The 25796-nt window shown below is 34.8% G+C and overlaps 1 protein-coding gene across 4 annotated transcripts in view; it reads right to left on the bottom strand.

Annotated features, from left to right (window-relative positions):
• The window catches only part of TRPM3 (transient receptor potential cation channel subfamily M member 3), a 424148-nt gene that overhangs the window by 148107 nt on the left and 250245 nt on the right, over positions 1–25796 (bottom strand). For all 4 annotated transcript variants that reach the window (XM_072031293.1, XM_038170832.2, XM_072031292.1 and 1 more), the window contains exons 2-3: positions 3660–3739; positions 2747–2951 (exon numbers count right to left, since the gene is read on the bottom strand). In XM_072031293.1, coding sequence (XP_071887394.1) covers positions 2747–2951; positions 3660–3739 — 285 coding nt within the window. The remainder of the gene's footprint in view (positions 1–2746; positions 2952–3659; positions 3740–25796) is intronic.

Raw genomic sequence — 25796 nt, 5'->3', positions numbered from 1 at the left:
TTATCTTGCCGAATTTTACACATTTATAAAATTATTCTTTTAGGCAATAGGAATAACATTAATTTACCATGAGTGTCAGGAAAAAGTCAGGTGGTATGCTATAGTTGTATTTGATATCTCGCAATTAGAAAATAAATATGTACTTTATTTTGAGAAAAGAACAAACATTTATCTATAGTATTGCCCCCTGCTCTCCATTTTTATGTTCCAGTTTCACTTATTTTGGTTTTGATTAGGTGGTATCCAGGTATTACTTAAATAAGACTGTTGTCCAGGGTTTTTATGCACTTATTCCTTTTTCCAAGCCTTATATTTCAATATACTATAACTGTTCTTTATTCCCCTTCTCTCCTGGAAAAAAATGGTTCATTGTTTTCAGTGAGTAAAGGCTAAGTTTTCACAGATTTTTTTAGATTTGGTAAGGTTAGTTGTTTATTATGGGAAAGACCTTGTATCCAGTAAACTCAGAGAAAAGAGTTTAGTTTTCTTTTAATAAAACTGCAACAACTAGTTAGTCCTCTAACCTCCTTGACTATAATAATGTTTAGTATTGGAAATGAGACCATTAAGAAACCTTCATACTCTTTTCAGTGACAAACACATAACAGTATAGCAAATTTCTTTATTATTATTTTCATTAAAAATGTGTCATTAAGGTTTTGAAAACCTCCTTATTAGTGCCTTGATCATATGGAAGGTGTTTTTCTCACTGATGGTAACCAAGTGGAACACCCTTTCAGAGATTTTTAGTGAGTAGCTTATTTTGAAACACTTTTCTCACTAGCAAGATGAAACACTTTTCTCACTAGCAAGATGATTGAATTTCTGAAGGTTTTATAGACATATCTAATTCATTAAGAATTTTTTGCTTCCATGTTTCAGGTGAGATTTAATGACTATGACTAGATGACAGATGCAGCTATCTTCCTGTTTCTAGTATTGTCAAAATAAATCCAGAGTTTTTCTAGAAATATGTTTCATCTATATTTGTCCTTGACTTGTCACTTATTTAGATATCTGAGATTCTTAACCTTTTTTTGTCTTCTATTTTTTAAATTATTCAGGGCTTAGTTTTGTTTGTTTCAAGTCCTGACTGTGCTCTGTGACAAGATTTTTCTATTCATGTCAACTTTGACTTTTATCTCTACAGTTTCACTTTAACTATACTACATTTTACACATGGCATACACTTTGGAAAATCTATTCTCTTATGGCATTGTTCCCAAGACACCAGAATGCCAAAGGAGGCCAGAAATCCTGTAGCACAATTAATATCATCTGTTTCTTTAAACTCTTAAACAGTTCAGAACTCTCCAAGATGACTTTTGCCTAGGCAGGGCAGTTTATTGTTTTAAAGAACTCTCCAAGTACGTCACTCAAACAGCTCTAGTAATTATCGTATATCATAAAGGCAGATTTAAAGCAAAGTAACCATATATAGGTAATAACATGATGGTTACTACATCTCTGAGTCTTAGTTGTTGTGAAAATTATTCTGTTTTGTTCTCACTCCTTGTGAAGTTATCAACAGCATGGTTTACTTCACTTGGGTTCTGAGGGAGGTGTCAATTTATTCACACTAAACAAACTTTATTTACTGAATCAGATTCTCTCACTAGCAATGGCCTTGCAGATTTTTAGGTGATTGGTTATTAACTGAACATAAGGCATCTGTGATGTTTGGAGAGAGATGACCTATTTTGAATGACACTCTTTCTGGGGGTAATGGTGTTTTCTAGTTTCTACCATCAGAATACATCCACCAGGGTGAACAGTACCATCCACTCAAGTAATATTTCCATCTCCACCCCCCCAACATATGCATCTGAGGAAACTATCTGGCTCTTGGTAGAGCAATATTGAGCTCTTCATCATCACTAATCCATCTACTGCTGCAATAACTCTGAGAATCCTGCATGGAAGTACTTAGGCAAAGAAGATTGCCCTGAGCTGCTGGGCAGGTTATTCTGCAGAGCATCTGGGGGTTCTGTGTTTGCCCTCACTCACAGCTGCACAGGGCAGTCTCTTGGCCACAGTATACTAGGTATATACTCATCTTTCATTTTCCTACTGCCAGGTTTTGCAGTTTAGATATAGCCAGAGAGATTCTTCCTTTCCTACAATGCTGTGTAGAAATATACCCACAGGTTAACATGGACACTGGAAACATCTGAGTTAGTGGAGAAATGTATTCAGATTAGTATACTTTGGTATCTCTCCATAACACTGCATTATGACTAAATGACTTGCTCAAGGAAATCCATGGCAGAACAGGGATTTCCCAGTTCTTAACTTAAACACTTAGCGTGTTTCTTATTTCAGTAAAACATAAACAAGTAAGTCTAACTGGTCTATCCTCCAACATATGTCTAGAGGAATATTAAAAAAAAATAAAAATTGGTCTATTTCAAATTTGTCTGCCTAACAGACATATGCTAGCAACGGGAAACCATAGATGAATTCTAAAGTTGTTCAGAAAAAGACAGATGGATCGTCACTGGTAGAAAATCATGATAGTGGTAGACTGGCATATTTTTAGTTATAAAGGTTGCCTCTTTCATGCTCTCTAGCTCTTAAAATTCCTTCTCTTCACTGCCATTATTGGCACATAATACATAAAAACAGATAGCATGGCTTTATGCTAAATAATACTTAAAAATGATATTAAGAATTCTATTTATGAATGTCTTTTTTTTTTTTTTTGGGGGATAGCAGCGTTATTTATCTAAGAGAAAAACGTGGTTACCATGGCTTTATTGGAGTGGCCTCCTCCTTGGAACTCAATAGTTCCAAAAGCATCTGTCGGGCTGAGCTGTGTGTGCTTGCTGATGGACCACTTCTCTGACTGGATGTCATTGCGAGTAAGCCTGCTTTCATTTTTCTCATTCTGGATAACGGAGATACTTGGAGTCAGTCCAACATGTTGACCTATTAGACGCCCACAGCAACACCTATGACATTAAACAAGCAGAAAAATTCTGTAACATGTACAAAAATTGTGTAACGTACAAAACTAATAGGAAAACAAGCTATAATAAATTGCCTACAAGTCTTCCCCATTCCCTTCCCTCTCTCCCCTCACTGCCAAAACCTTTCAATTCTGCTGAGCATGTAACCAAAGCCTCTAGAAGGAACATAATATAGATACTACCTTTTCATTCTACGATTTTGTTTTCTTTGGGCTATCTATATTTCAATAAAATCATTGCTTTGCTTTAAATATGTACAAAATGAAATTAAAAATAGTTTTCTACATTCTCAGATAACATCAGATCAATAATCAGCTATTGAATTGACCACAAGACATTCTAAATTGGTAGTTTATTGCAATTTTTTTTTTTTGGTGTTTTGGTTTTGAGAGTATTGTGTATCATGCATCTAATTAATTTAGGCAAATATTTGAAGATCCAAAACTTTCACTAAGATGAGAAAATTAAAGATAGACACTAGAGACCTTTAATACTTCTTTTTTGATGGAATATGTTTTGAAATGTAGATGAATGGTACTCATGGGCATCCAGCACTCTGTATGTAATTCAACCACCTTCTTCTGTACAGCTTTACAAATTATTTTGATCTCTATAAGTACATAGAAACACACATATATAAGATATTTACTTGTAATTGATTTCATTTTCATACAAGTTACATGCAATTACCTATGGGGGTCTTTGGTGCTGGGTATGATATGAACACATTCTCTCTTGTAAAAAGCTCTTTCTATCCATGATTTCTGTGCCTAAAAAAAAAAAAAGAGAGAGAGAAAATACCTTAAGCTCTGTTTGCTTCTTAAATACAACTTACAGTACATCTGAAGGCAAACTTCAAACGCAAACGAGAACTTCACTGACTCTACGGATATGCAGTGCCCATGCTGTATAGAGTAAACATTTTCCATTGGAACTAAGGTTCTCTTTTAGGGCTAAGCATCCAAGAGAAGGTCTTAAAATTATTTTCATATTCACTAGTCAGTTGACTTTGATGCTGTGAACTATATTCTCATAACAGCACATCGGAGAAAAACTATTTCAAACTTTAAATTACCATAGTTCTTTTACACAGCAGAGGAAAAACTCACTTTTTAAAAATAATTTAAAAAAATAATAATCATACAATTAAATTGATTCAAATTAAACAACAAGACAGAAACAAAAAACAACCAACCAAACAATAAAACCTCAAGAACTAGAGAAAATATAGAAGGAAAATTCATAACACCATGATTCCACTGAAATTTTTTGTATAGGCACTGATAATTATGTTTAACATGGAGCTAGAAAATACTTCTGTACAAGAAATTAAGAATGAAAAAAAAAAAATCTTTGATACATTAAGAACTAGATGACTAGTTGATGTAAACTCTGAAATTGAGTTCAATGAAATTATGCCTCTTGTCATGATCTTTTCCCAGATAGTCTCAGGAAATCATGTAATTTCTCAATTTCCCTTGGCAAAGTCTATATTACTGGGCAAAAAGGAGATTTATTTTTTTATTTTTTATGTAGGTTGGGAAAAAACAAATTTACAAAAGAAACAAACTAAACCAGTGAAAGTATTACAACCACAACTTCCCTCCCCCCAAAAAAAACACAAAAAACAAAAAAAAAACACACAAAACACACACAAAAAAAGAAAATAAACCAACAACAACAACAAAAGAGAAAACTTCAGAATCCATGTTTTATATCCATGTTTTAAATAAACTAGACAGTGCGATATGAATTCTGGGAAAGTATCTAAAACATTCCCCCAAACAGAATTAAATTGTTCCATTTACTAAAGAGTTGAGTTGAAATTTTCCTTTAAAAATGTATTACAAATGGATAAAAAATACATATATCTGTTTGATTCCACAGCATAAATGGAACTATAAGAACTATGAAAAGCTACTGTTAAGTAATGTGAAATGGACTTTAGGTAGTTTAAACAAAACCTGAACACCTTGCATCCAGAGAAAGAAAAAACATGAAATTATCTTTGTATAATTCCTTATCTGCTATCTAAGGTCACCTTTTGTCAGCTAAATCAACATCATACTATTTTTAAATACAGAAGTATGTATTTCTGGGACTTTTGGAAATCATTGTGAACTTTGAAAATTTATTGAGTCAGCATCACTAGAATAAAGTACCAAAATAACAATTTCCAACTACATTCCTTACACCTTACTCACAAATCTAAAAAAAGCTGACCTTTCACCTTCTTCACAGTACATAATTCCTTTTGGGAATCAGTGGTCACTGATGTTTCATAACAATATTTTATCTTTGCTTATTTTATGTTTTTCTTGTATTTTTAATTGTAAAAGTCTGCCAGAGTTCATGTTCTGCAGACACCCTGACAAGACTGTTACAGTCAGGGAAACAAGCCAATTAAAAATATTAAATAGATCTGTATTTGAAAGTTGTTTCTTACTATGTAGAAAATAGAGAGTTAATCTAATACAGAATGTGGGACATTTTATTTATTTATTTTATTCATGTTTAAGCTAAGGAAATTTATATTGGGATTCTGAAAAAAGCTAAATAAGGTGTAATATGCATAGAGGGGATAACCTTGAACTTCTAACTTATTATAACTTTTTAATGTTTATAAGGCTTATAGACAGGCATTAATTATCACAATCATCATCACAAGATTACATAATACAGAATGAAATCAGCTTAAAAGACCAGTGTACCATTGAGTAGTTTCTCAATTTGTCAAAGAAAGCATTTTAAAAATCCGTCTAGATTTCTCAAGTCATTCAGCACGGGCATTATGAACTTCACTTGACCCTCTTATCGCAGACATTTGAAGCAAAAATACGTGGGAAAATTAGGGCAACACTTCTTGTGGAGTGTTGCAGAGAAAGAAAAGGAGTTACAACTATTATTCAAGTACTGCAATACTAACATTTGAACTTACATACTTTACAGTATAGACCATTCATTCTAGAAATTTCATGTACTTTGAGTTCCAAGAGTACAAGAGTTTCCTATATTGCTTTAAGAGGTACATTGAATAAGAACCTGCATCTTTATAAAAGGTATTCACCTTTTATTGTATATATAAAATAACCTTTTGAAACCACACGTCCCCCCCAAAAAACAGACAAATTTCAGTTTTATCTTTGTTGTTTGTTTTAGAAACAACTACAATGTTCATAACATCTTCTGTTTTCTGTAAAAGAGTGAAAAACTTTTTTATGCTAACTTTTCTTATTTGGCGTCAAAAATCAGCTCTTAGTGCAGAAATTCCATACGATATGAGTCTCATTCCTTTTGTGATAGATCACTAAAGAGTATCTATTATTAAATATATACCTTTCAAATACTCATCTGCAAACAATTTACCTTGTTAAATTTACTAGCTAGATAGATCTAATGTATCTTTTCTAAAGATAGACAGTAATTCAATTTCTAAACAACCAAATCCAGTATTATTTTTTTTTCAGTGAATATATACAAACATGCTATTGAAAAAAAAAAAAAAACACTAAAATTTGTTATTGTACTCTTTTTCATACTCTCTTGTAGAAAAGAAATCCAGCTATGCTAGAAGTGATAATAAATTACAACAGAATCTTCATCATACTTCTTCAAATACAAAGTTGAAAAGTAACAACCTGTTTTAAAAATTTTTTTTATTCAAATTACTAAAAATAAAACAAAAAAAAATCTGGATTGTAGGTCTTAAACAATATGCCATCCTACCTGACCCATAAATAGCACCAATGATTTATAGCACTATGATTTGGTCATTTCATAGTTCTTACAGAGAAAAAAGAAAACATCTGTTTTCACTGCCTCATGCTGGTTATAGAGATCATTTGTAATAAAATGCAAGGTTCAGAGGTAAAGTAATTATAATTACTTTACTTGCAGTAGTGTCTTCATAGCAGAATTAGAATAACTTGTTGAAATTATCACTATTAAACTCTTATTTAACATATGAATTTATAAAGCAGTAAATAGTTTGGAAAAATATTTTCAAAAATAGCAGAGCAAGAAGCTTATCTTCTCTTTTTGTTGTTTCACAAATTCTCCTTCAACGTTAATTCATAAAACAATTTAACATCCATAGTGAGCTCTTAAAGTACATGCCATTATTGATGCTTGAATATAGTTTAGTCTTAGCTTGGATCTCTCAATTAAATACCTCTGTTAGCTGCATGCAAAATCCCGCCAAGACCATTTTTGCCCCCTCTTCTTTACCTGATCATTAAACTTGGTGTTTAAGTCTATCCTGGAGCAAACTCTGCTGTCCACATTACGCTGTGCTGGTCATTGCTAACAACACATTTATGACCACTCCCTGAACAAGGCAGTCAGCCCATCTGTAGTGCAGGGATGGGAGCATGAGCAGAGTCCTTGTTGCTTGGAATGTGCTGCCACAGGATTAGCCTCATTAAGGGTCCAGTGGACATGCTTCCATAGCCCCTGAATGCCCCTTGATTTGAGCATCTGATCTGACGCCAAAAGAAAAACAAATCCCCTGAGAGCTTGGTTTTGACTGGCACAAGCAGTGACAGGCTTTTTTCCCTCTCCTCATTCCCTCTCAGAAAACTAGCTTGTGAAAGTGTGATAAGGTGCTCTGAATCCTTAAAGTTCAATACATGAAAACAAATCCTTCAAAAGAAACAGTGTATTAAGCTAGAACGAACCTGAGCACACTAGAGAGATTGTTAATCTCCGAAGAATGAAACCAGTGTGTTTATTGGGTAACTGTGAGAAATCTATACACAGCTGAAATATATTACAATTAATCAACAATGACATTTTTCCAGGGAAGCTGCAGTTTATCACTGTTTCTCACCACAGTTGCCGAATTGTAATGAAAGTTTTTCTAATTGTAATCGTAAGTTTTCAGAAAATTATAAGCATTTTTTTTTGTCTTACTGAGAAAAGTAACTGCATTATTTTCAGCTTAATTAAAAGTTAGTAATTTGAAATACACCTAGAATGTTTACAAAGTCAGAGATAAATTCCTTACCGTATGCATATGATATCAACTCCAAGGATGATTTTCATATGAACAACAGTTAGTTTTTTAGTACATACCAATTATATCTTTTGAATGAATAAGTTATTTCAGGCCTCAAAACAAACAAACAAACAAGTCAATATTTTTTACTCTTTTTTCCACCCTAAATTTGGATTAATTCCTCTCTAATCCTATATGTGCATACATACCCTCCTTTTCTTTTCAATGAGGTTGCCATCTAACACCTGAAAAATATGCTGTCTGCATATTACATTGATAGATACAAGCATTAAACAATCCTACATGTCCAGCTCTGCTGGACACAGGATCTACCAGACTGAGCACATGCATCAAATTCTAAACTTCTTGTATTGTCATGCATGTTGAGAAGCTTCTGCAAGGCTGACTAATCTTTGAGATTTTTGGATATATATACATGGATATATGTACACATTCTGTTCCAACAAAACTATCATCTGTGAGATCTGTTAACCATACAGTTTAAACCAACAGAGAATGAAGTGTTTCCAAGCACATCCTGGAAGATTAACACAGATTCAGATGGTTTGTGCAGGATGCAAAGGCAGACAAAGTTGCAGTGTCAAGAAGAGAGCTAGTAAGCAGCTCAGAAAGGTAAAGAATACATCTAGGAATTTGGCAGAAAAAGATTGCTTTCGTTTTTACACAAGAGATTTTGGTTTGGTTGGGATGGTAGACAAAACATGAGGGAAGGAAAGAAAAAAAATGGATAAAATTGAGTAAAAACAAAAATCTGACTTTGAAGTGAAATGTCTGTACATTTGACAAGATTCTGTAAGTCATTCCAGGATTTGGGTTTCAGCTTGCAATGTAGCCGGGGCAAAAGCCACATCTTTATTCCCTTTTAGAAATCATCACAAGCAACAATGGCTATACTCATTTGCGTATGTCACCCAGTGGTTGTTTTAGAGTTGTGTTTTTGGGACTTAGTATAAACAATTGAAGCTATGGAAAACTACAGCTGTCTTTGCTGTAGTATATTTGAAAGTACTTTAAATTTATAATCCTCTTTGGAGATGAAAATACTCATAACATAGATAAACATGTATTTTATTGAGTGGTAAAGATAAAAACAATAAGCAAAGATTTTTGGAAAATATATGTTTTATGTTTATATGTTAATATGTGTTTATATAATTCTTATGTTTATATGTTATGTTTATATGTTAATATATGTTTTGGATTTTTTTTTTCTCTCTACAGCACAATCTGCAGGTGCTTTTAGAGAGGTGGATGCTGTACATTCGATCCTACAAACTTACACGTTATTAACATTTTCAACCCAGATCACTATTAATGAAACAAACTCTGAAGCAGTAGATAGCAATGAAATCAGTACTAATGCAGGAGAAGAACAAATATTAAAAATGAACCAAAAAAAAAATCAATAAAATAAATTCTGGTAGATTTTAACATGTAATGTAGACATTTAAAAAAAAGAGCACCAAGAATGACAAATTTAGAATCCTTCAATTTTTTGTGGTACAGAGATGGAGGAAATTCTAATCTTCTGATTCTCAACTTTCTTAAATTTCAACAAGCAACCAGATTATAAAACAGGTTCATCACAAGAGACGTGTGATGGAGACGTGAAAAGGTAGCTTTTCTCTACCTTTCTGTGGTGTAGAGCAACTGGTCAGGCAATGGAATATTACTGAAGAAAACTACAGATAGGATTTGCAGGAACATCTGGTGACTGAACAACATCAGTGCTATTGCAATTTGAGTGGATTAGTTTACTTTAATCAAAAGGGCACTTTTTGAAATCCAACTGCTTCTGAGTGAGGACCTTATTATCAGCAAACTTTTGTAGTTAGATTAGTACAAAGAATGACAATGCTTCAATATGATGTTGTTACTAGCTGTGCTTGAGGCAAATTTCTATCCCCCATTTCAGCGTTGTCCGGTTATAAGCACTATAAGAAGTTTTACACCTAGCTTGAAGCATTAGGATTTTACCTTAAGGACATTAAGCTGATCGGATCATTAGAGCATCCAAAAATGTTTCAGTTTCTAACAGGTTTTTATCACCAGTGGCATCTTAGAGGCTGTCCATCAGGTCTTTACCCACTATAGTTTAATTTTTTTTTTTTATTTTTACTATATACCTATTTTTACTTCTGATTCCATAAACATTTTATCACTAGAACTGTTTTAAGAACATTGTTGAATAGTCTTGAAAATCAAGCTGTCTTAAGGACAGATTAGGAAGTCACAGAATGCACAGCCATTCATTAATACAAGACATTATAGAATTTCTCTACTGTCGTTATTTACCAGATGTAAATTCTAATACTGTACGTAGATGAAACAGAGCAATTCTAAAACAATCAGGAACTACTTTTTTTTTTTTATTATTATTTCCTCAATAATATATTATTTTAAACATTCCATCTGACATTCTTCTTAAAATAAATTAACGGAAAAGAAAATCATACATCTATGCAAGGGCAACTATGCCAATATGTATTTGTGCTTTATATATTTTCAAAATATTTTATATACTAAGTATAAATGGCCACCATTATTATCATGGTATTGCTAAACAACTGGAAAGATTAATGGATGTTTCAAAAAGAATCAGGGAGAATGATTAAGTCCAAGAATTGGTATAAATATACTGGCTCCAACAGACTTCCTCAAAATCAGTAAGAATTCAAGGAGAAGATTTTAGAGATAAAAGCTGATTAAAATGAAAGGTATGTTGTAAAGAATACTTTTAAAAAGTCCCTTTATTTCCTTCTTATGGGTACTGGCACATGGCAGAAGAATTAAGCCTAATGACTTCATTTATGATGTTTCTTTGGTAAACCATTGTGGTTTGACCCAGCCGGCAGCTCAGCAAAACACAGCAGTTCATTCACCCTCCCCCCTACCTCTCTGGGATGGGGCAGAGAATCAGAAGAATGAGACGTGTGGGTTGAGATAGAGACAGTTTATTAGGACAGAAAAAAAAAGAAGAAAAATAAAAACTACTACTACTACTACCAATGTGTACAAACAAGTGATGCACAATGCAATTGCTCACTGCTGACCAATGCCCAGCCTATCCCCGAGCAGATGATCTCCCCACTCCACCCAGCCACCCCTATATATTCTTCAGCATGACGTCAGATGGTATGGAATACTCCTTTGGCCAGTTTGAATCAGCTGTCCTGGGTCTGTCCCCTCCTAGCTTCTGCTGCACCCCCAGCCTGCCTGCTTGCAGGACAGCGTGAGAAGCTGAAAAGTCTTTGGCACTGCTCTGCAGCAATTAAAACATCAGCATATTATCAATTTTATTTTCATCCTAAGTACCAAACACAGCACCCTACCAGCTACTAGGAGGAAAATTAACTCTATCCTAGCTGAAACCAGGACAGCTATTTAAGTTTTTACTAAATTTATCATCAGGTTATAATTATTTAAAGAAGAAAATATTTTTTTTGAGCATTAACAGCCCTACTTGATCAAATGATAGGTTCATCTGTTGTGTCACTTGTCAATGCCGTAAACAGGTACTAGGGAAAAGGAAAAACAAGGCAAAGATACATAATACTTTTTTTGTAATAATCTTTCAGCTTGCAACTATTTTTTTTTTTGCTTATGGACTTCCTGCATTGTTGTGATTTCTGTGTTCTGTATTGCTTTGTGGGCTTTTCTCCACAAAATTATCTTCTGATTTCATGTAGGTTTTCAACGTCCATAACATCCTTCTCCCTGCTGAGGTGGAACCATTTCCTTCTTTTTGCTTTGAATGTGACTCATGGTTTCTCATGGTGTTTCTATGTTGAGAGTGGTATTGCAGAGTCAATGTCCATCCAGACTGATGATGGAGTTCAGGATCTTACAAGGAGGAAGCAAGGCAAAAAATAGGATCACAGTCCTGTACTTCAGGAGAGCAAATTTTGGCCTCTTCTTGGACCTGCTTGGAGTAATCGCATGGATTAAGGTCCCAGAAGGAAGAGGGGTCCAGGAGAGCTGGTCAGTATTCAAGCATCACTTCCTCCTAGCTCAAGATCAGTTTAATCCCTTAGAGCAAGAAGGCAAGCAAAAGAGGAAGGGCACTTGCATGGATGAGCAAGGAGTTTCTGGCAAAACTCAAATAGAATGAAGAAGTACACAGAATGTGGAAAAAGGGACGGGCCACTTGGGAGGAATAGAGGGACATTAACAGAGTATTCAGAGATGTGACAAGGGAGATCAAAACCCACTTGGAATTAAATCTGCCGAGGGATGTCGAGGACAAGAAGAAGGTCTTCTTCAAATATATCAATGATAAAAGGAACACAAGGGGAAATTTGGGCCTGCTCTTGAGTGGGGTGGGTGCCCTGGTAACAAAGGATACAGAGAAGACAGCATTACTGAATGCCTTCTTTGCTTCAGTCTTCACCACTAAGACCAGTCCTTTGGAATCTTAGATCCTAGAGACAAGAGAAGATGTCTGGAGAAAGAAGGACTTTTTTTTGGTTGAAGAGGATCAGGTTAGAGATCATTTAGGCAAACCTGACACCCACAAATCATAGAATTATGGAATCATTAAGGTTGGAAAAGGCCTTCAAGATCATCTGGTCCAACCATACCCCTACCACCAATATCATCCACTAGACAATGTCCCTAAGCATTATGTCCAACGTTTCCTCAAACACTCCCAGGGATGGCAATGCCACCACTTCTCTAGGCAATCCTTTCCAATGCCTGACTACTGTATTTGAGAAGAAATGTCTTCTAATTTCTAACCTAAACCTCCCCTAGTTCAACTTGAGATCATTCCCTCTAGTCCTATCAGTGGTTTTCTGTGAGAAGGGGCCAACACACAGCTCCCCACAACTTCCTTTCAGGTAGCTGTAGAGAGCAATAAGGTCTCCCCTTAGCCTTCTCTTCTCCAGACTAAACAACCACAGTTCCTTCAGCTGCTCCTCATAAGACTTGTGTTCCAGGCCTTTCACCAGTTTCATAGATGGGATGCACCCATGAGTACTGAGGGACCTGGTGAATTATTATTGCTGGGGCACTCTTCATCATCTTTGAAAGGTCATGGAGAACAGCAGAGGTGCCTGAGGACTGGAAGAAAACCAATATCATGCCAGTCTTCAAAAAAGGCAAGAAGGAGGACACAGGCAACTACAGGCCAGTCAGCCTCACCTCCATCCCTGGAAAGGTGATGGAACAGACCATCCGGGAGGTCATCTCCAAATACATGGAGGATAAGAAGGTTGTTAGGGTAGTCAGCATAGATTCACCAAAGGGAAACCATATTTAAGAAATCTTATAGCCTTCCATGATGACTGGCTAGGTAGATGAGGGTGGAGCTGAGTGGATGAGTGAATGTTGTCTACCTTGACTTCAGCAAGGCTTCTACATTCACAGTCTTCCATAACATTCCATAACTTTCTCATAGGCAAGCTCAGGAAGTACAGGGTAGATGAGTGGACAGTGGTGTCGACTTAAAGCTGGATGGGTGGCAAAGCTCAGAGAGTTGTGCTCAGTGGCACTGTCTAGTTGGAGGCCTCTAACTAGAGGTGTTCCCCAAGGGTCAGTGCTGTGCCAAGTCTTGTTCAACTTATTTATCAATGACCTGGAGGCTAGAATAGAGTGCACCCTCAGCAAGTTTGCTGATGACAAAACTGGGATGAGATGAATGGCTAAAATGCCACAGGACTGTTCTGCCATTTAGAGGGACCTGGACAGGCTGGAGAGTTGGGTGGTGAGGAGCCTCATGAAGTTCAACAAGGGCAAATGCAGACTGCTGCACCTGGAGAGGAACAACCCCATGCACAAGTAGAGGCTTGGGGCTGACCTGCTGGAAAGCACCTCTGTGGAGAAGGACCTGTGAGTCCTGGCAGCCAACAGGTTAACCATGAGTCAGCAATGTGCTGTTGTGGGAAGTGAAAAACACCAGTGGTGTGCTGGGTTGCATTTGGAAGAGGGCCGATGAGGAGAGGCTAATAGAGCCAGGCCCGTTAAGCTTGGAGAAGTCTGAGAGAGGATCTTATCAATATCTATAAAATCTGAAGGGAGAGTGTCAAGAGAATTGGGCCAGACTCTTTTCAGTGGTGCCCAATTCAAGAGGCAATGGGCGCAAACTGAAATCTAGGAAGCTCCATCTGAATATAAGGAGACAATTCTTTACCATGAGGTTGACAGAGCTGGAAAAAAATGCCCAGAGAGGCTGTGAAGTCTCCTTCTCTGGAAATATTTAAAACCCATCTGGATGCAGTCCTGTGCAATGTGCTGTAAGTGTCCCTGACTGGCAGGGGATCTGGAACAAATGATCTCCATCAGTCCCTCCCAAGCTCAACCATTCTGTGATTCTGTGATCTTCACATCTACGTGCCAGTCATGGTTTTCAAGATACCTAATTATTATTATTAATATATATATATATTTTTTTTTTTCCCAGATGAAGTATTTGCCAAATTTTCCTTTCACTGAAACTATTTGTTTCAGTCCTTTTTGTTTATTGTCCTTGCTGCCATTTTCCAACCTTTTTACTCTTTGCTTTTTTCTTCTGCAAGGAACCAGACTTGTGCAATGCTGAACTACAGACCGGTGATGTTACAATCACTGTTTTGTAATCCACTCCTTTCCAAATAATTTAAAAAATTCCTATTAAAAATTATATGTTTTTATTGACCACTACTGTAAGCATTGAGTTAATGCTTTCACAAAAGTATATAAGATATTAAAAGTATCTACTATAATAACTACTATAAAAATCAAGTAATTTTAATCAAAATCCAACAGAACAGAAGTATACCTATATGCAACTCTAATTTCTGTCAAACACAGCCTAAAAAGTCATTATGAAACTTTATATCACAGATGTGTGTAGGTATACATACATAACTGGAAAGTGAACAGAAAATGCAGAAAATATTTTTCTGCCATTCAACACTGCCAGACTATTTATCCTTTAAATCACTAAGCTTGATTTTATCTTCTAAAAAAAATGTAACACTATTCCTTCTCAAATTAAGGAAAGAAAATAACTACACTAAGAGAGATCTCATTGCTTTCTAATGAAAAATCAGATTAAAATGTACGTGTAGGAGTTTTGTGCTGAATTTTTGTGCTAGGACCCTTCTAATTTTCATCTGAACTATTTGATTTCTGAACGGCTCATTCTACATCACAAATGCCTGAAAGCTATAGCATTGTTAGTTCTTTCAGATTTAAAGATTGATGTGGTTTTGGTAGCCACTTTATGGGTGTTGACTTAAAGAAACAGTAAAATTAAATTACACATAATTGTATAAAACAATGATATGCTACTGTTCACAATTCATCTCATTTTCCATCCCTACAGCTATTTGAAAATCCCTCCTGAGTTCCTGCATAATGTGGCCCTCCAGCAACCCTTTGCTAAGAGCATCTTGGTGCAGATACTTGTTTCACCACTCTCCAGCCTTCCTTCAGACACCATTTTTGAGAAATGGAATAGGAGAAGAGCAAATTAACAAGAGCAAGTTAACAAGGGGAAGCTCCCTTTAGTTCAAGAGGTGAAAAATTCAGTCCGAAACACCCTGAAGGCAAAACATCCAGAAAGCAAAATGACCTTCCAGGCTGGGCAACATCCTTTTCTCCCTCTATGGATTTCTGTGCTTCCTCATCAGCTTCCCTTCTCTTCTGGAGACTACATACAGGTATCCCCTACAGCTCATCATTTTTGAAAACACCTTCATTCACCAAACCAAGGGCAAATGTGTTGCTGCCTCCCCTGTTGACTAATTTTCCTTTGCACATCATGAATGGATAGAGAGAATCCCCATGGAGAGAGACTTGGGACTACTAGTGGATGAAAATCATAGAATCGTGGAATCATAGAATCATAGAATATCCTGAGTTGGAAGGGACCCATAAGGATCATCAAGTCAAAATCCTGGCACCACATAGGTCTACCCAAAAGTTTAGACCATGTGATTAAGTGCACAGTCCAATCACTTTTTAAATTCAGAGAGGCTTGGTGAAGTGAGTACTTCACTGGGGAGCCTGTTCCAGTGTGTGACCACTGTCTTGGTGAAGAACCTCTTCCTAATGTTCAGCCTACACTAGCTTAACACCATTCCTGTGAGTCCTATCATGGATATTTACAGAGAATAGGTCACCTGCCTCTCCACTCCCCCTAGCAAGGAAGTTGTAGACCACAAAGAGGTCTCCCCTCAGCCTCCTCTTCTCCAGGCTGAACAGGCCCAGTGACCTCAGGCGCTTCTCAGATGTCTTTCCATCTAGGCTCTTCACCACCTTCGTCGCAGCTCAACATGAGTCAGCAATGTGCATTTGCAGCCCAGAAAACCAACTATATCCTGGACAACGTTAAAATGTGTGGCCAGCAGGTTGAGGGAGGTGATTATCCCCCTCTACTCTGCTCTCGTGAGAGAACAACCTGGCCTAGAAGAAGGTGTCCCTGTCCATGACGGAGGGGTTGGAATTAGATGACCTTTAAGTTTCCTTCTAACCCAAAGCATTCTATGATTCTATGATGTTGGACTAAGAAGTAAGATCCTAGCATGAGGAACAGACACCTTGCTCAAGATCTGTCAGAAAAAAAGAGGACACGTGAAAAGTTCAAGTAGTGACTCTCACCTTGGCAGCACAGACTAGTGTAGCAGTAATGTTTCTTAATCTTTCTAAGTAATATGTGGTAATTCTTAATTCTATTTTTAATTGGCATTTGGATCTCTGTAAAACTTCAGGCTGGTTTTTAATTATATGTGCACCTACTATTCAGATATTAGAATATCAATTGTCAGATACAGAATAAACTGTATTGTGCTTTCTTCTCCTGACAATTATACAGCCCAAGCTGCAATTACTGGAATAAAACACTTTATGATTTCTGGTTATCACTAAGCAAATGGAGTAAAGCAGAATTTGTATTATCAACTTAGAAAAAATTGAACCAATTTTAAATGATATAGGAAGATTTAGCAACACTATCTAAATCCTATTATCTCTTTGCACTAATGTGGACTTTAACAGTAACTAAGATATGGAAGCAGTTCATTCAGCAGAAATCCTGTTGAATTCCTACCTGCAGCTCTTCACAGACACAGAAAAATGCAAAGTCACGTACTCTTTGTATGTAGCTGGTATATTTATGTAATCTGATATACAAACATCTCATATGAAGGAGGGATAAAATATTATGGAAATATTTCTGGTTGATACTTTTGGATTTATTTATTTATTTATTTATTTCATTTTCCAGTGGAAATTTAATTCTATGATCTTCATTTTTAAAGAGAAGTCAAGCAAGTTTGTTCTGTAAGTTTGCTCTGAGACCTATATATGTCATTTTCTGAACAATTCTAGCTTCTTATATTTAGACTAGGACTGTCTGCCTGGGTTGATAATTTTTGTACGTTTTTTGTACATCTATGCACAGTAGTGGACCTTCACTGTAGATGTAGCAGGACGGATTTCTGTGAGAAAACAAACTAGAAAAGATACATTACAGAAAATGCAGGGGCAGATCAAATGGATGAATATTTAACATATTAAGAAATAATTAGATATTTCTGAAATACAAAATTACACCAGAATTATAAAGCATAAAATGAAAGAAACATGCTCATGGTAAATTACTCCCCCAAGCAAGCATGTTTTTTATCTTTCCTTTTAGGTTTTCCTTACAATGAAAGACCCATGCTTATTTCTCCAAATCTCTTCATTAATAGCTTTATAAAGAGACCATTTATGAAGATTTTCTTAATTCACTATGTAAAATTTCTAAATGCTGTTGAATTGAATGAATGCTATTGAGAAAGAGGGGAAAAGAATTATGTGGGAGAAGTAATTATAGATGACTGATTTACAAAATAGGGTATGGTAACTGTCCAGTGGTAGCACAGAGCATTGCATCAATCACCTTCACTATAGGAGGAAAAAGGGCCAAATTTTTCATAAACTAAAAGGCTAATTAATGTGCCTTCTTTTTTATGGGAAATCTAGTATGATGAATTTGTCAAAGTGAAAACAATTTTTTTCCATCAGGAACCTCGAGATTTTTGACAACTGTTTTTTTTTGTTTTTTTTTTTTTCTGAAAAATATTACTCAAATTTCAAATGTCAACCTCGTGTAGTATTTCATACCAAAATTAAATATGTAAGATAGAAAAAAAATGCAGACAAAGTATAATTTAATAATTAAATTCATGAATTCCTCAGGAATGTTCTAATATCTTATAGGCACACTTTCCTTATAAAAATACCTATAGAATATTTGAATAACTGAATGAAATAGTTGAAACTATTCTGAGAATATAGGCATTTATGTAGACATGGAGTGAATGATGAATTTGAAACATTGTCAGATAAACTCTGATTTAGATTCTGAGAGCAGTACAAGAAACTGTGCTTTTATACGCTTTCCCTATGCTTTGAACACATAATGTTGTTACGGGTGAAGCATGTGCTGTAATGTAGGCAGCATATTTAAAATATCATAGTTCAGCAAATCTGAAACAGTTAGATGGTCCCTCATAGAGCTTCAATTTTGCTTCTTTTTTTTTTTTTTTTTTTTTTAGGTATATTTCTACTCCAGATGTTTATAGCATTATGTAATTTAATTTTTGTTTTGTTTTGTTTTTCCAAAAATATTCAGATCAGATATTTTGCAAACTATATTGCTTCAATAATGCATAAATAAGTCATACAAGTATCTGTGGCATATTTATAGTTTCTGACATTATTTAGACAATAAGATTTCCATGCCATACACGTATGCGTAAAGGTCAACGGACAAACCACTATTATTTATATGCCAAAGAATCGTCATTATATTTCTAATAATTTTGATTCAGAATCAAAACTACACATGGTTTAGTGGGTGATATTAGAAGGGTGATCGTTGGACCAGATTATCTTGAAGGTCTTTTTCAACCTTTATGATTCTATACACATCAGAACTCAAAGTTCATTGCTGTGCTAAAATATTTTTCATCTGGGTTGTATGCTCCAGTTGATACTCAATGCTCATTTACTTCTTATGCAATGAAGCATCATTTTATTTATTTTATTTAAAATCACTTTATTTATTTTTTCTTCTGTTAACAGTTTATACTGACTTACCTTCAATTAAAACATAAAAATGATTGTGACTAGTGCTATCAGCTCTTCCTTCCTTCCAGATGAAAGGAATCATCCTACTTGAACCAAGAACACTGCAGTGTTCCAAAAAAGGGAAAATTTCACACAAATAAAATATAGAAGTGGAACTCTATATCACTTTTCATCACTTTTAAATTTTAAACCCCTTTGTATATAAATACATTATGCAGGATATCTTTTTTTTTTTTTTTTTTTTAATATCATACAGCTCTATGCATACCACAAGTACCTGTCTATCTTCTTTATGGCCTGTAAAATTTCACTTTGTTAGTCAACATGCATTTTCTTAATTTGGCAAAGGAAATAAAATATATTCAGTATATGAAAATATATACAGTATATGAATATATTCAATATATTCATATCCAGATGTAAATGCAATCATCTCATCTGTTCTGTGACTCAAGAATGACTAAAAACACACACCTTTTCTTTTCAAAGAGGTGTGTGTAATGAAGATCTTAGCACCATTTTATTTATTTATTTATTTTCCTTTTGGTGTACAGGATTGCATTACCCCTTTTTCTTCCTAAAGTTTGGTCCTGAATATGCATTTATAGTAAACACATAATATTCTCTAATAACGAAAACCAATCACCAAATATGAAGTTATAAGTAAAATTTCATGATATTCAGTGTCAAACCAGAAGGCAAATAATACCCTTGAGAAAAAATTTCTTATTAAAACACAGAGCAGAAAAAGAAAATCACTGAAAATATAAGTAGGTGCTTTCATTATTTCCTGTTTGATCTGAACAGCGTATTAGTTTAAAGGTTTGTTGAAGAAATGACTTGACAATATAAAAACGTGGGCAGGATTTTATTTTTTATATCTTGTGTAATAAACATCTTTAAATATGATCTATATCAGAATTTAATTGTACTAACCAAAATGTGTATTAACACACAGTTATTACCTACAATATATAAAAAAGCAAATATTTCACCAGCTTTTCCTGTTTTAATTTATGTTTAAATTGTGTTTATGTTTAATTTATATAATCCTGTTTTAATTTATGGATTTAGCTTTGCTTAGTGATTGAAAGCTTTACTGAAAGGTGTTCTTTCAGCTTGTTCTGACTTTGACTTAAAAAGATTATTAAGCCAGTTCTACAATTCCATTTCTAATCCTTGAATTGCTATTAGGCTTAGTATTTTACAGTGAACATGGGTGGGCCTCATTAAATCCCAAATCCTTGCGAATTTCTCTATCTGGGCAACCCACTGTGCTATGACTTTGGAAAATTTGAAGGACTGGAGCCTAACACAGAGGAAAACAAGCTCCATGCTTTCACATTGCTACCATAATTGAGTGCTTCCTTATACACCATAATCCTTGCAAAGGTATACACCTTACCATATAAAACAAAAATATGGTAGGGGGGTCTGCTTTACATCAATCTGGAAGTAAACTGCAAAGATGAATAAACTAAGTAAAACATTGGGAAGAAATTCTGTCCCCTGGGCAGTGTGCGAAACCTTCATTGCAACCTCCCCTGCAGTACCAAGTAAAATATAAAATATTTTAATGTGAACAATGTGAACAGACACACACATTCTGGGGAACAACTTCTGGGGAAAAGTGTTGAAACTTTTTCTAATGGTTTTAGACCATTAGACCAATCCTTCCTTCTCCCTCTGAAAGCCTGGATGACTTTCTTAAAGTGAACCTGATCTCAGCTGTAAGCTACTGGTTCAAGGAAATAAGTGTTGCTATGGCCTGTCTTACGTAGCTGGTCAGACTGGGTATTCAGAGCTGAACCGTTTCACCTGAAAAGATATATGAGAGAAAGCAAAGCTGTGATGTAGGATATAGTTTAGACTATGTAGTATACCACATCAATACTGCTGGTATGGGAATTATAATTTTAGCCTTATCAAAGGCTAAGGTAGAGCTCAGTGTCATTGAAGGGTAAGACAGATTTGGTAAAATAGATAATTTGTTTATCCACTGATTGAAGTGCAACTTTGAGTCTACAGACACGGTGATATGGACTTTCCTAATAAGTAGTTTAATGTGTTTTATTCTTAATTTTAGCCTATTATAAGACCTATGCAAAGGTCTGGAATGACAGAAATCAGATCATATCCATGTATGAAGTTCCTTATATTTCATGATGAAAGTACTTGAGAAAACAAGGTGGCATAGGCCATTTATTAAATATAAACAAACCAAACACCATCTGTTAAATGACAACTTAGTGCTAATATTAATCATTCTGAACTTTACAAGGTTCTACATAGAGTCAAATGTACATATAGGATATGGACTTAAGGTAAAAAACACTACCATGCTCCAGCACTTTGAGTACAGCTTGTGGTGTTACAGAGGGTTCTGGAAAAAAAATTAAAAAAATACAAATTAAGGCTAATTAGAAATCCTTAACTTAGTGAATACTCATAGTACAGAGACAGAAAACACCCAGTCCAGGAACTTAGTCTTTTTTTGCAAAGATCTATAATGAAGGTCATTCACAGGGTGGGCAAGTAAGTAGAAGTAAGTAGTTTTAAATTACTTTCTTGTTTTGACTTGTCATAGTAATAAGAATTTTAATGCTTTCATTTAGTTCTGTTTCTTTAGAATATGCAGTTCTGCATATTCTGGATATTAAAATCTAGTGATGGAAAAAATCCACAACTTAAAAACATGGTCAATTTCCTTCTGTCTGTCTGTCTGTCTCTCTCTCTTTTTTTTTTTTTTTTTTTAACCCCTAAGGTGTAAATCTCCTGTATCTCCTGGAATTTGATTACACAGCACATTCCAGCTATCTATCCTAGCAGGTCCCCCAGTCAGGACTTTCTGATTACTACCTACTCTTTGTTCTGATTACTACCTACTCTTTGTTTCAGTTTGAGCCCTTGAAGGACTTCATTTAATACAGATTAGTACCTTTATTAAACTGTGGCTAATTGAAACTTCTAAGCACTGCTAACTATTGTTCAGTGAAGTGGATTAATTATTTTGATTTGTTGCTATCTCTCTCTCTACCCCTCCAAAACCAAAATAAATAATTAAAAGAAAATAAAAGAAAACAAAAAAGCAACAATAACGAAAGCCCACCCAAAACACCGAATGAAATAATTACCTATTCACATTGGGCTACTGTGACAGTATGACAGGGCTTGTGGTTTAAATGTTTTTAGAGAAGTAATTTTCTTATTTACAGAGAAGCTTATGGTTCAACAAAATTAGAAACTAACTTAACCCCAACATCAGTCTCTTGAACTGGTTTAATTTTAAAACAGAATAAAATAATGTCAGCATCAAAAATATCTTACCAAATGCCTAGATAAAATCTGTAACTTCTTCTTTTGATCTCACACCCAGAAAACATACAAACAAACAAACAAACAAAAAAGCATATATGCTGCAACATTTTAAGTTGTTATTTTATATGTAATTATTTTCCCAGTAGATTTTTTTTTTTTTTTTTTTTTTTTTTTATTAGACAACTACTCTCTATTGAAAAACTATATTGGGAAAGATTATGAAAACTTAATGTTGTAAATCTTATACTCCGTACAGTCAGTAACTCATTAAATAGTAATTTGTTAAAAGTTTATTTTAAAAAGTTTTAGTTTCTAAAATATCTGTCTTGTTACTTTTGAATGTTGACTTGTTAGTAAATGATAATTCAAGGTTTAATTGAAAGTAATAGATCATGTAAATGCTAATATACTGTATTAGCATATGTACGTTAGTATACCACCTGTCTTAGGAGAAAAAACCTCATTCTTAGCAAGTCTTGGATATGAAGGTTTAAAGGGAAAAAAAGTAACTGAAAAGTTACTTTTTTTTTTTTTTTTAACTAAAAGTTATTACAAAATTTGTAATAGTTGCCTAAAACAAAGTGCCTGTAAAAGTTGCCTAAATCACCTTGAAAAATCTCTCTGCTTATATGATAGTGAAGATGTGACAACAAAATGGCTCTTGATTTTAGCTAGAAGTTCTGGCTGAACTAGGGGGAATTGTGAAGAAAGGCACAATGCAGAGTAATACAGAGATAGCTCTGATTTAATTTAATGCATGACTCTGGGTAGGTTTTCATACTGGTAACTGTGGAAAAAGGTTGCTGTAGTAGCTGCACACAACAGACAGGGTCTATACAACTATATTTGCACTAGTTCTGCATTATTGTAGAGTGAAACCTCTTTATTACCAACTCGGTGAAATAATGAATAGGTACACTTTATTAACTGCTATTACTGTTGATGAACTTTGCTGCCTTTCCTATAAACAAAATTATTCAAAATAGCTTGCTTTATAGAAAGGTATGTTTACCAGCATAAAGGTTTGTTACTTATGCTAGGAACAGTTTAGTCTACATTCTGTAAATAAGATATGTCACACCAAGTATAATAAAAATAGTTAAAAAGATGTATTAAAAATTCCTGATATTTTCTGCTATTTTTAGGCAGATTGTAGAATAGAAAAAAAAATAAATTAGTGGAGATGAATTAAGTGAATTTCAGAGATAAAATAAGGAGAGTATCCAAAATTTACTTCTGTCTTCTGAAACAACTTAAGGAGAGGACTATATTTGGCCCAACTTTTCTCAATGACACAGAGATTAATTCCACCCTGAATATGTCTGTTTTTTTTTTTTTTTTTTTTTTTTTTTTCAGTGATGGAAATACTTGTATGTATTGGGCTTCAGTGATTGAATTTAGTGATATTTAACGGACTTTCCTTAGTTTTCTTCAGGTAACATGAATCTGCAAGAAAGTGAAGCTAACAGCGTTAATATTTCCACTACTTCATCTCCAGGGAGAGGAGATGCAATAGGACATATTACAACTAGAAATGAGTGAACTGGTTCATCTTATGCAATCCAATGAAAATCAGAGATTCTCAGAATGAATGAAGGTCAAGTCTGCAACATCTGCTTGAAAAGTCTGCAGGCAGGAATGACAGCTCAGGGTAGAGTGGCTGCTGTTATGTAGGGAAGTCTGATTTTTTGGCAACCCAAAGGTTGCCACTGTAACACAACTGGGAATATTCCTCTCTTCCTTTTCCTTTTTATGTTTTCCCAGTAAATTTACACATTTTAAAATAAAATTAAAAGAGAAGAAAATGGAAAAGAAAAAGATAAAGAAGCACTCCACCTCTGAGGTTTTAAAGTGCTCTTGGCACTTCTTAATCATGCATGGAGAAAACACAAGTACTCCCTTAGAGTTCATGAAGGTCACTGCTCCAAAAGCACAGACTTTTGCACTAGACTGATACCTCAGGAGCCCCAAAGAAACAATGGTAGTAAAGGAAAAGAGACGTGAGGGAGGAGGATAACTGCATCTGCTTTTCTCTGCTCCTGTGGTATTGGAGATGTCGGAAGCTGGCCACAGAGACAATGTTGATTACAGCAGCCCATGCTTCTCTGGCAGACTTGCCCCCAGGCTATTACCTGGGTGCAGGTGAAGTATTTTTTTTTAAGTGAACATTTCAAATTAACCTATGATGGCTAGATTCTTCATCAACAAGAGGAAGTCTAAATGCTTCCTTCAAAAGAGTTCTTCACTGATTGTCACAAGTACCAGTATTTTATGTCAGTCCATGCCTGCAAGAGTCTCAGTTGAGAATCAGAGAATTACATCTATGAAAATTAGACTCTAAACCTCAGAAGTTTAAACCTGGTTATGAAAAATGTTTATGTCTGGGTTACCCTCTTGTGAAGTCGCTTCACAAGACTGTGGAATTTTATGTGCCTCTTTTCATTAAACTGAGATTTTAAAGAATCTGAATACAGGTATAATTTGCTTGTCAACATGAAGAGCATGTAAAACAGCAACAATGATGCTCTGAAAAAAAATATTTCTAAATATTCTTCATTTCAGACTTTCTGCATAGATGGATGGATTCTATGATATAAACTTGGACTTCCCAACTGTACATTATAGAAACTAAAATGTTAAGATACCTCTAAGAAACTGATATCCATAGGACTTCAGTAAATTTAAAACTCATAAGCTACAGGCTCAGAGCAGAGCTGTTCTTTGCTTTAAATGTGTTAATTCTCAGAATAATGTAGAGAAGATTTGGAGAAGAAAGTCACTACCCATACATGTTTAGCTTTGTCAGGACTGAATGGCATGATGTAGTTATTTTGACACAGGGATATTTATTCTCTTAGGAAAGAAAAATCTTGTTATTTAAAAGGGGGGAGGGGGAGTATTAGAAGAAAAGTCAACTGTAGTCAAAAGGTCTTGAATCTGATGTAAATTTCAAAACCTGTGTTGTGACTAGCTGAGCTTGCTAATAGGAATTATGTTTCACCCTGAAATGTTTCGTAATATTCAAAATCAGAACACACATTTGTATAAGTCTTTAAGGGCTGTGACCATTTACTAAAATCCTAAAGCCACTTTTATGCAATTGGTTGTGTCATCAAAGACAATAGCTATTGAATTCAACAGGCTCAGAACCTGTAGATTTTTAATTTTTATTATTTTTTATGTGTGTGTGAGTTGAGTGCAAATAGAAGAGGAAGATCAAGGCTGTGACTGCTGTCTGAAGGTGTTGACACACATATACCTATACATTACAGAGTTGAGTCGTTGTCAGAAAATAAAGGTAGCTATCTGTTCCCTAGCTATTACGTATATTTACAGCCAATAATGTAGCCTTTTATTACTGCCCTTGGAGAAGCTCAGTGGGAGCTAGCCATAAATCATCATAAAAGTTAACCAATTTTATATCTAAAATG

The sequence above is a fragment of the Anas platyrhynchos genome, chromosome Z (assembly GCF_047663525.1).
Source record: "Anas platyrhynchos isolate ZD024472 breed Pekin duck chromosome Z, IASCAAS_PekinDuck_T2T, whole genome shotgun sequence".
Lineage (NCBI taxonomy): Eukaryota > Metazoa > Chordata > Aves > Anseriformes > Anatidae > Anas > Anas platyrhynchos.
The sequence above is the reverse complement of the archived record's forward strand: the minus strand, read 5'-3'. Positions and strand labels throughout refer to the sequence as shown.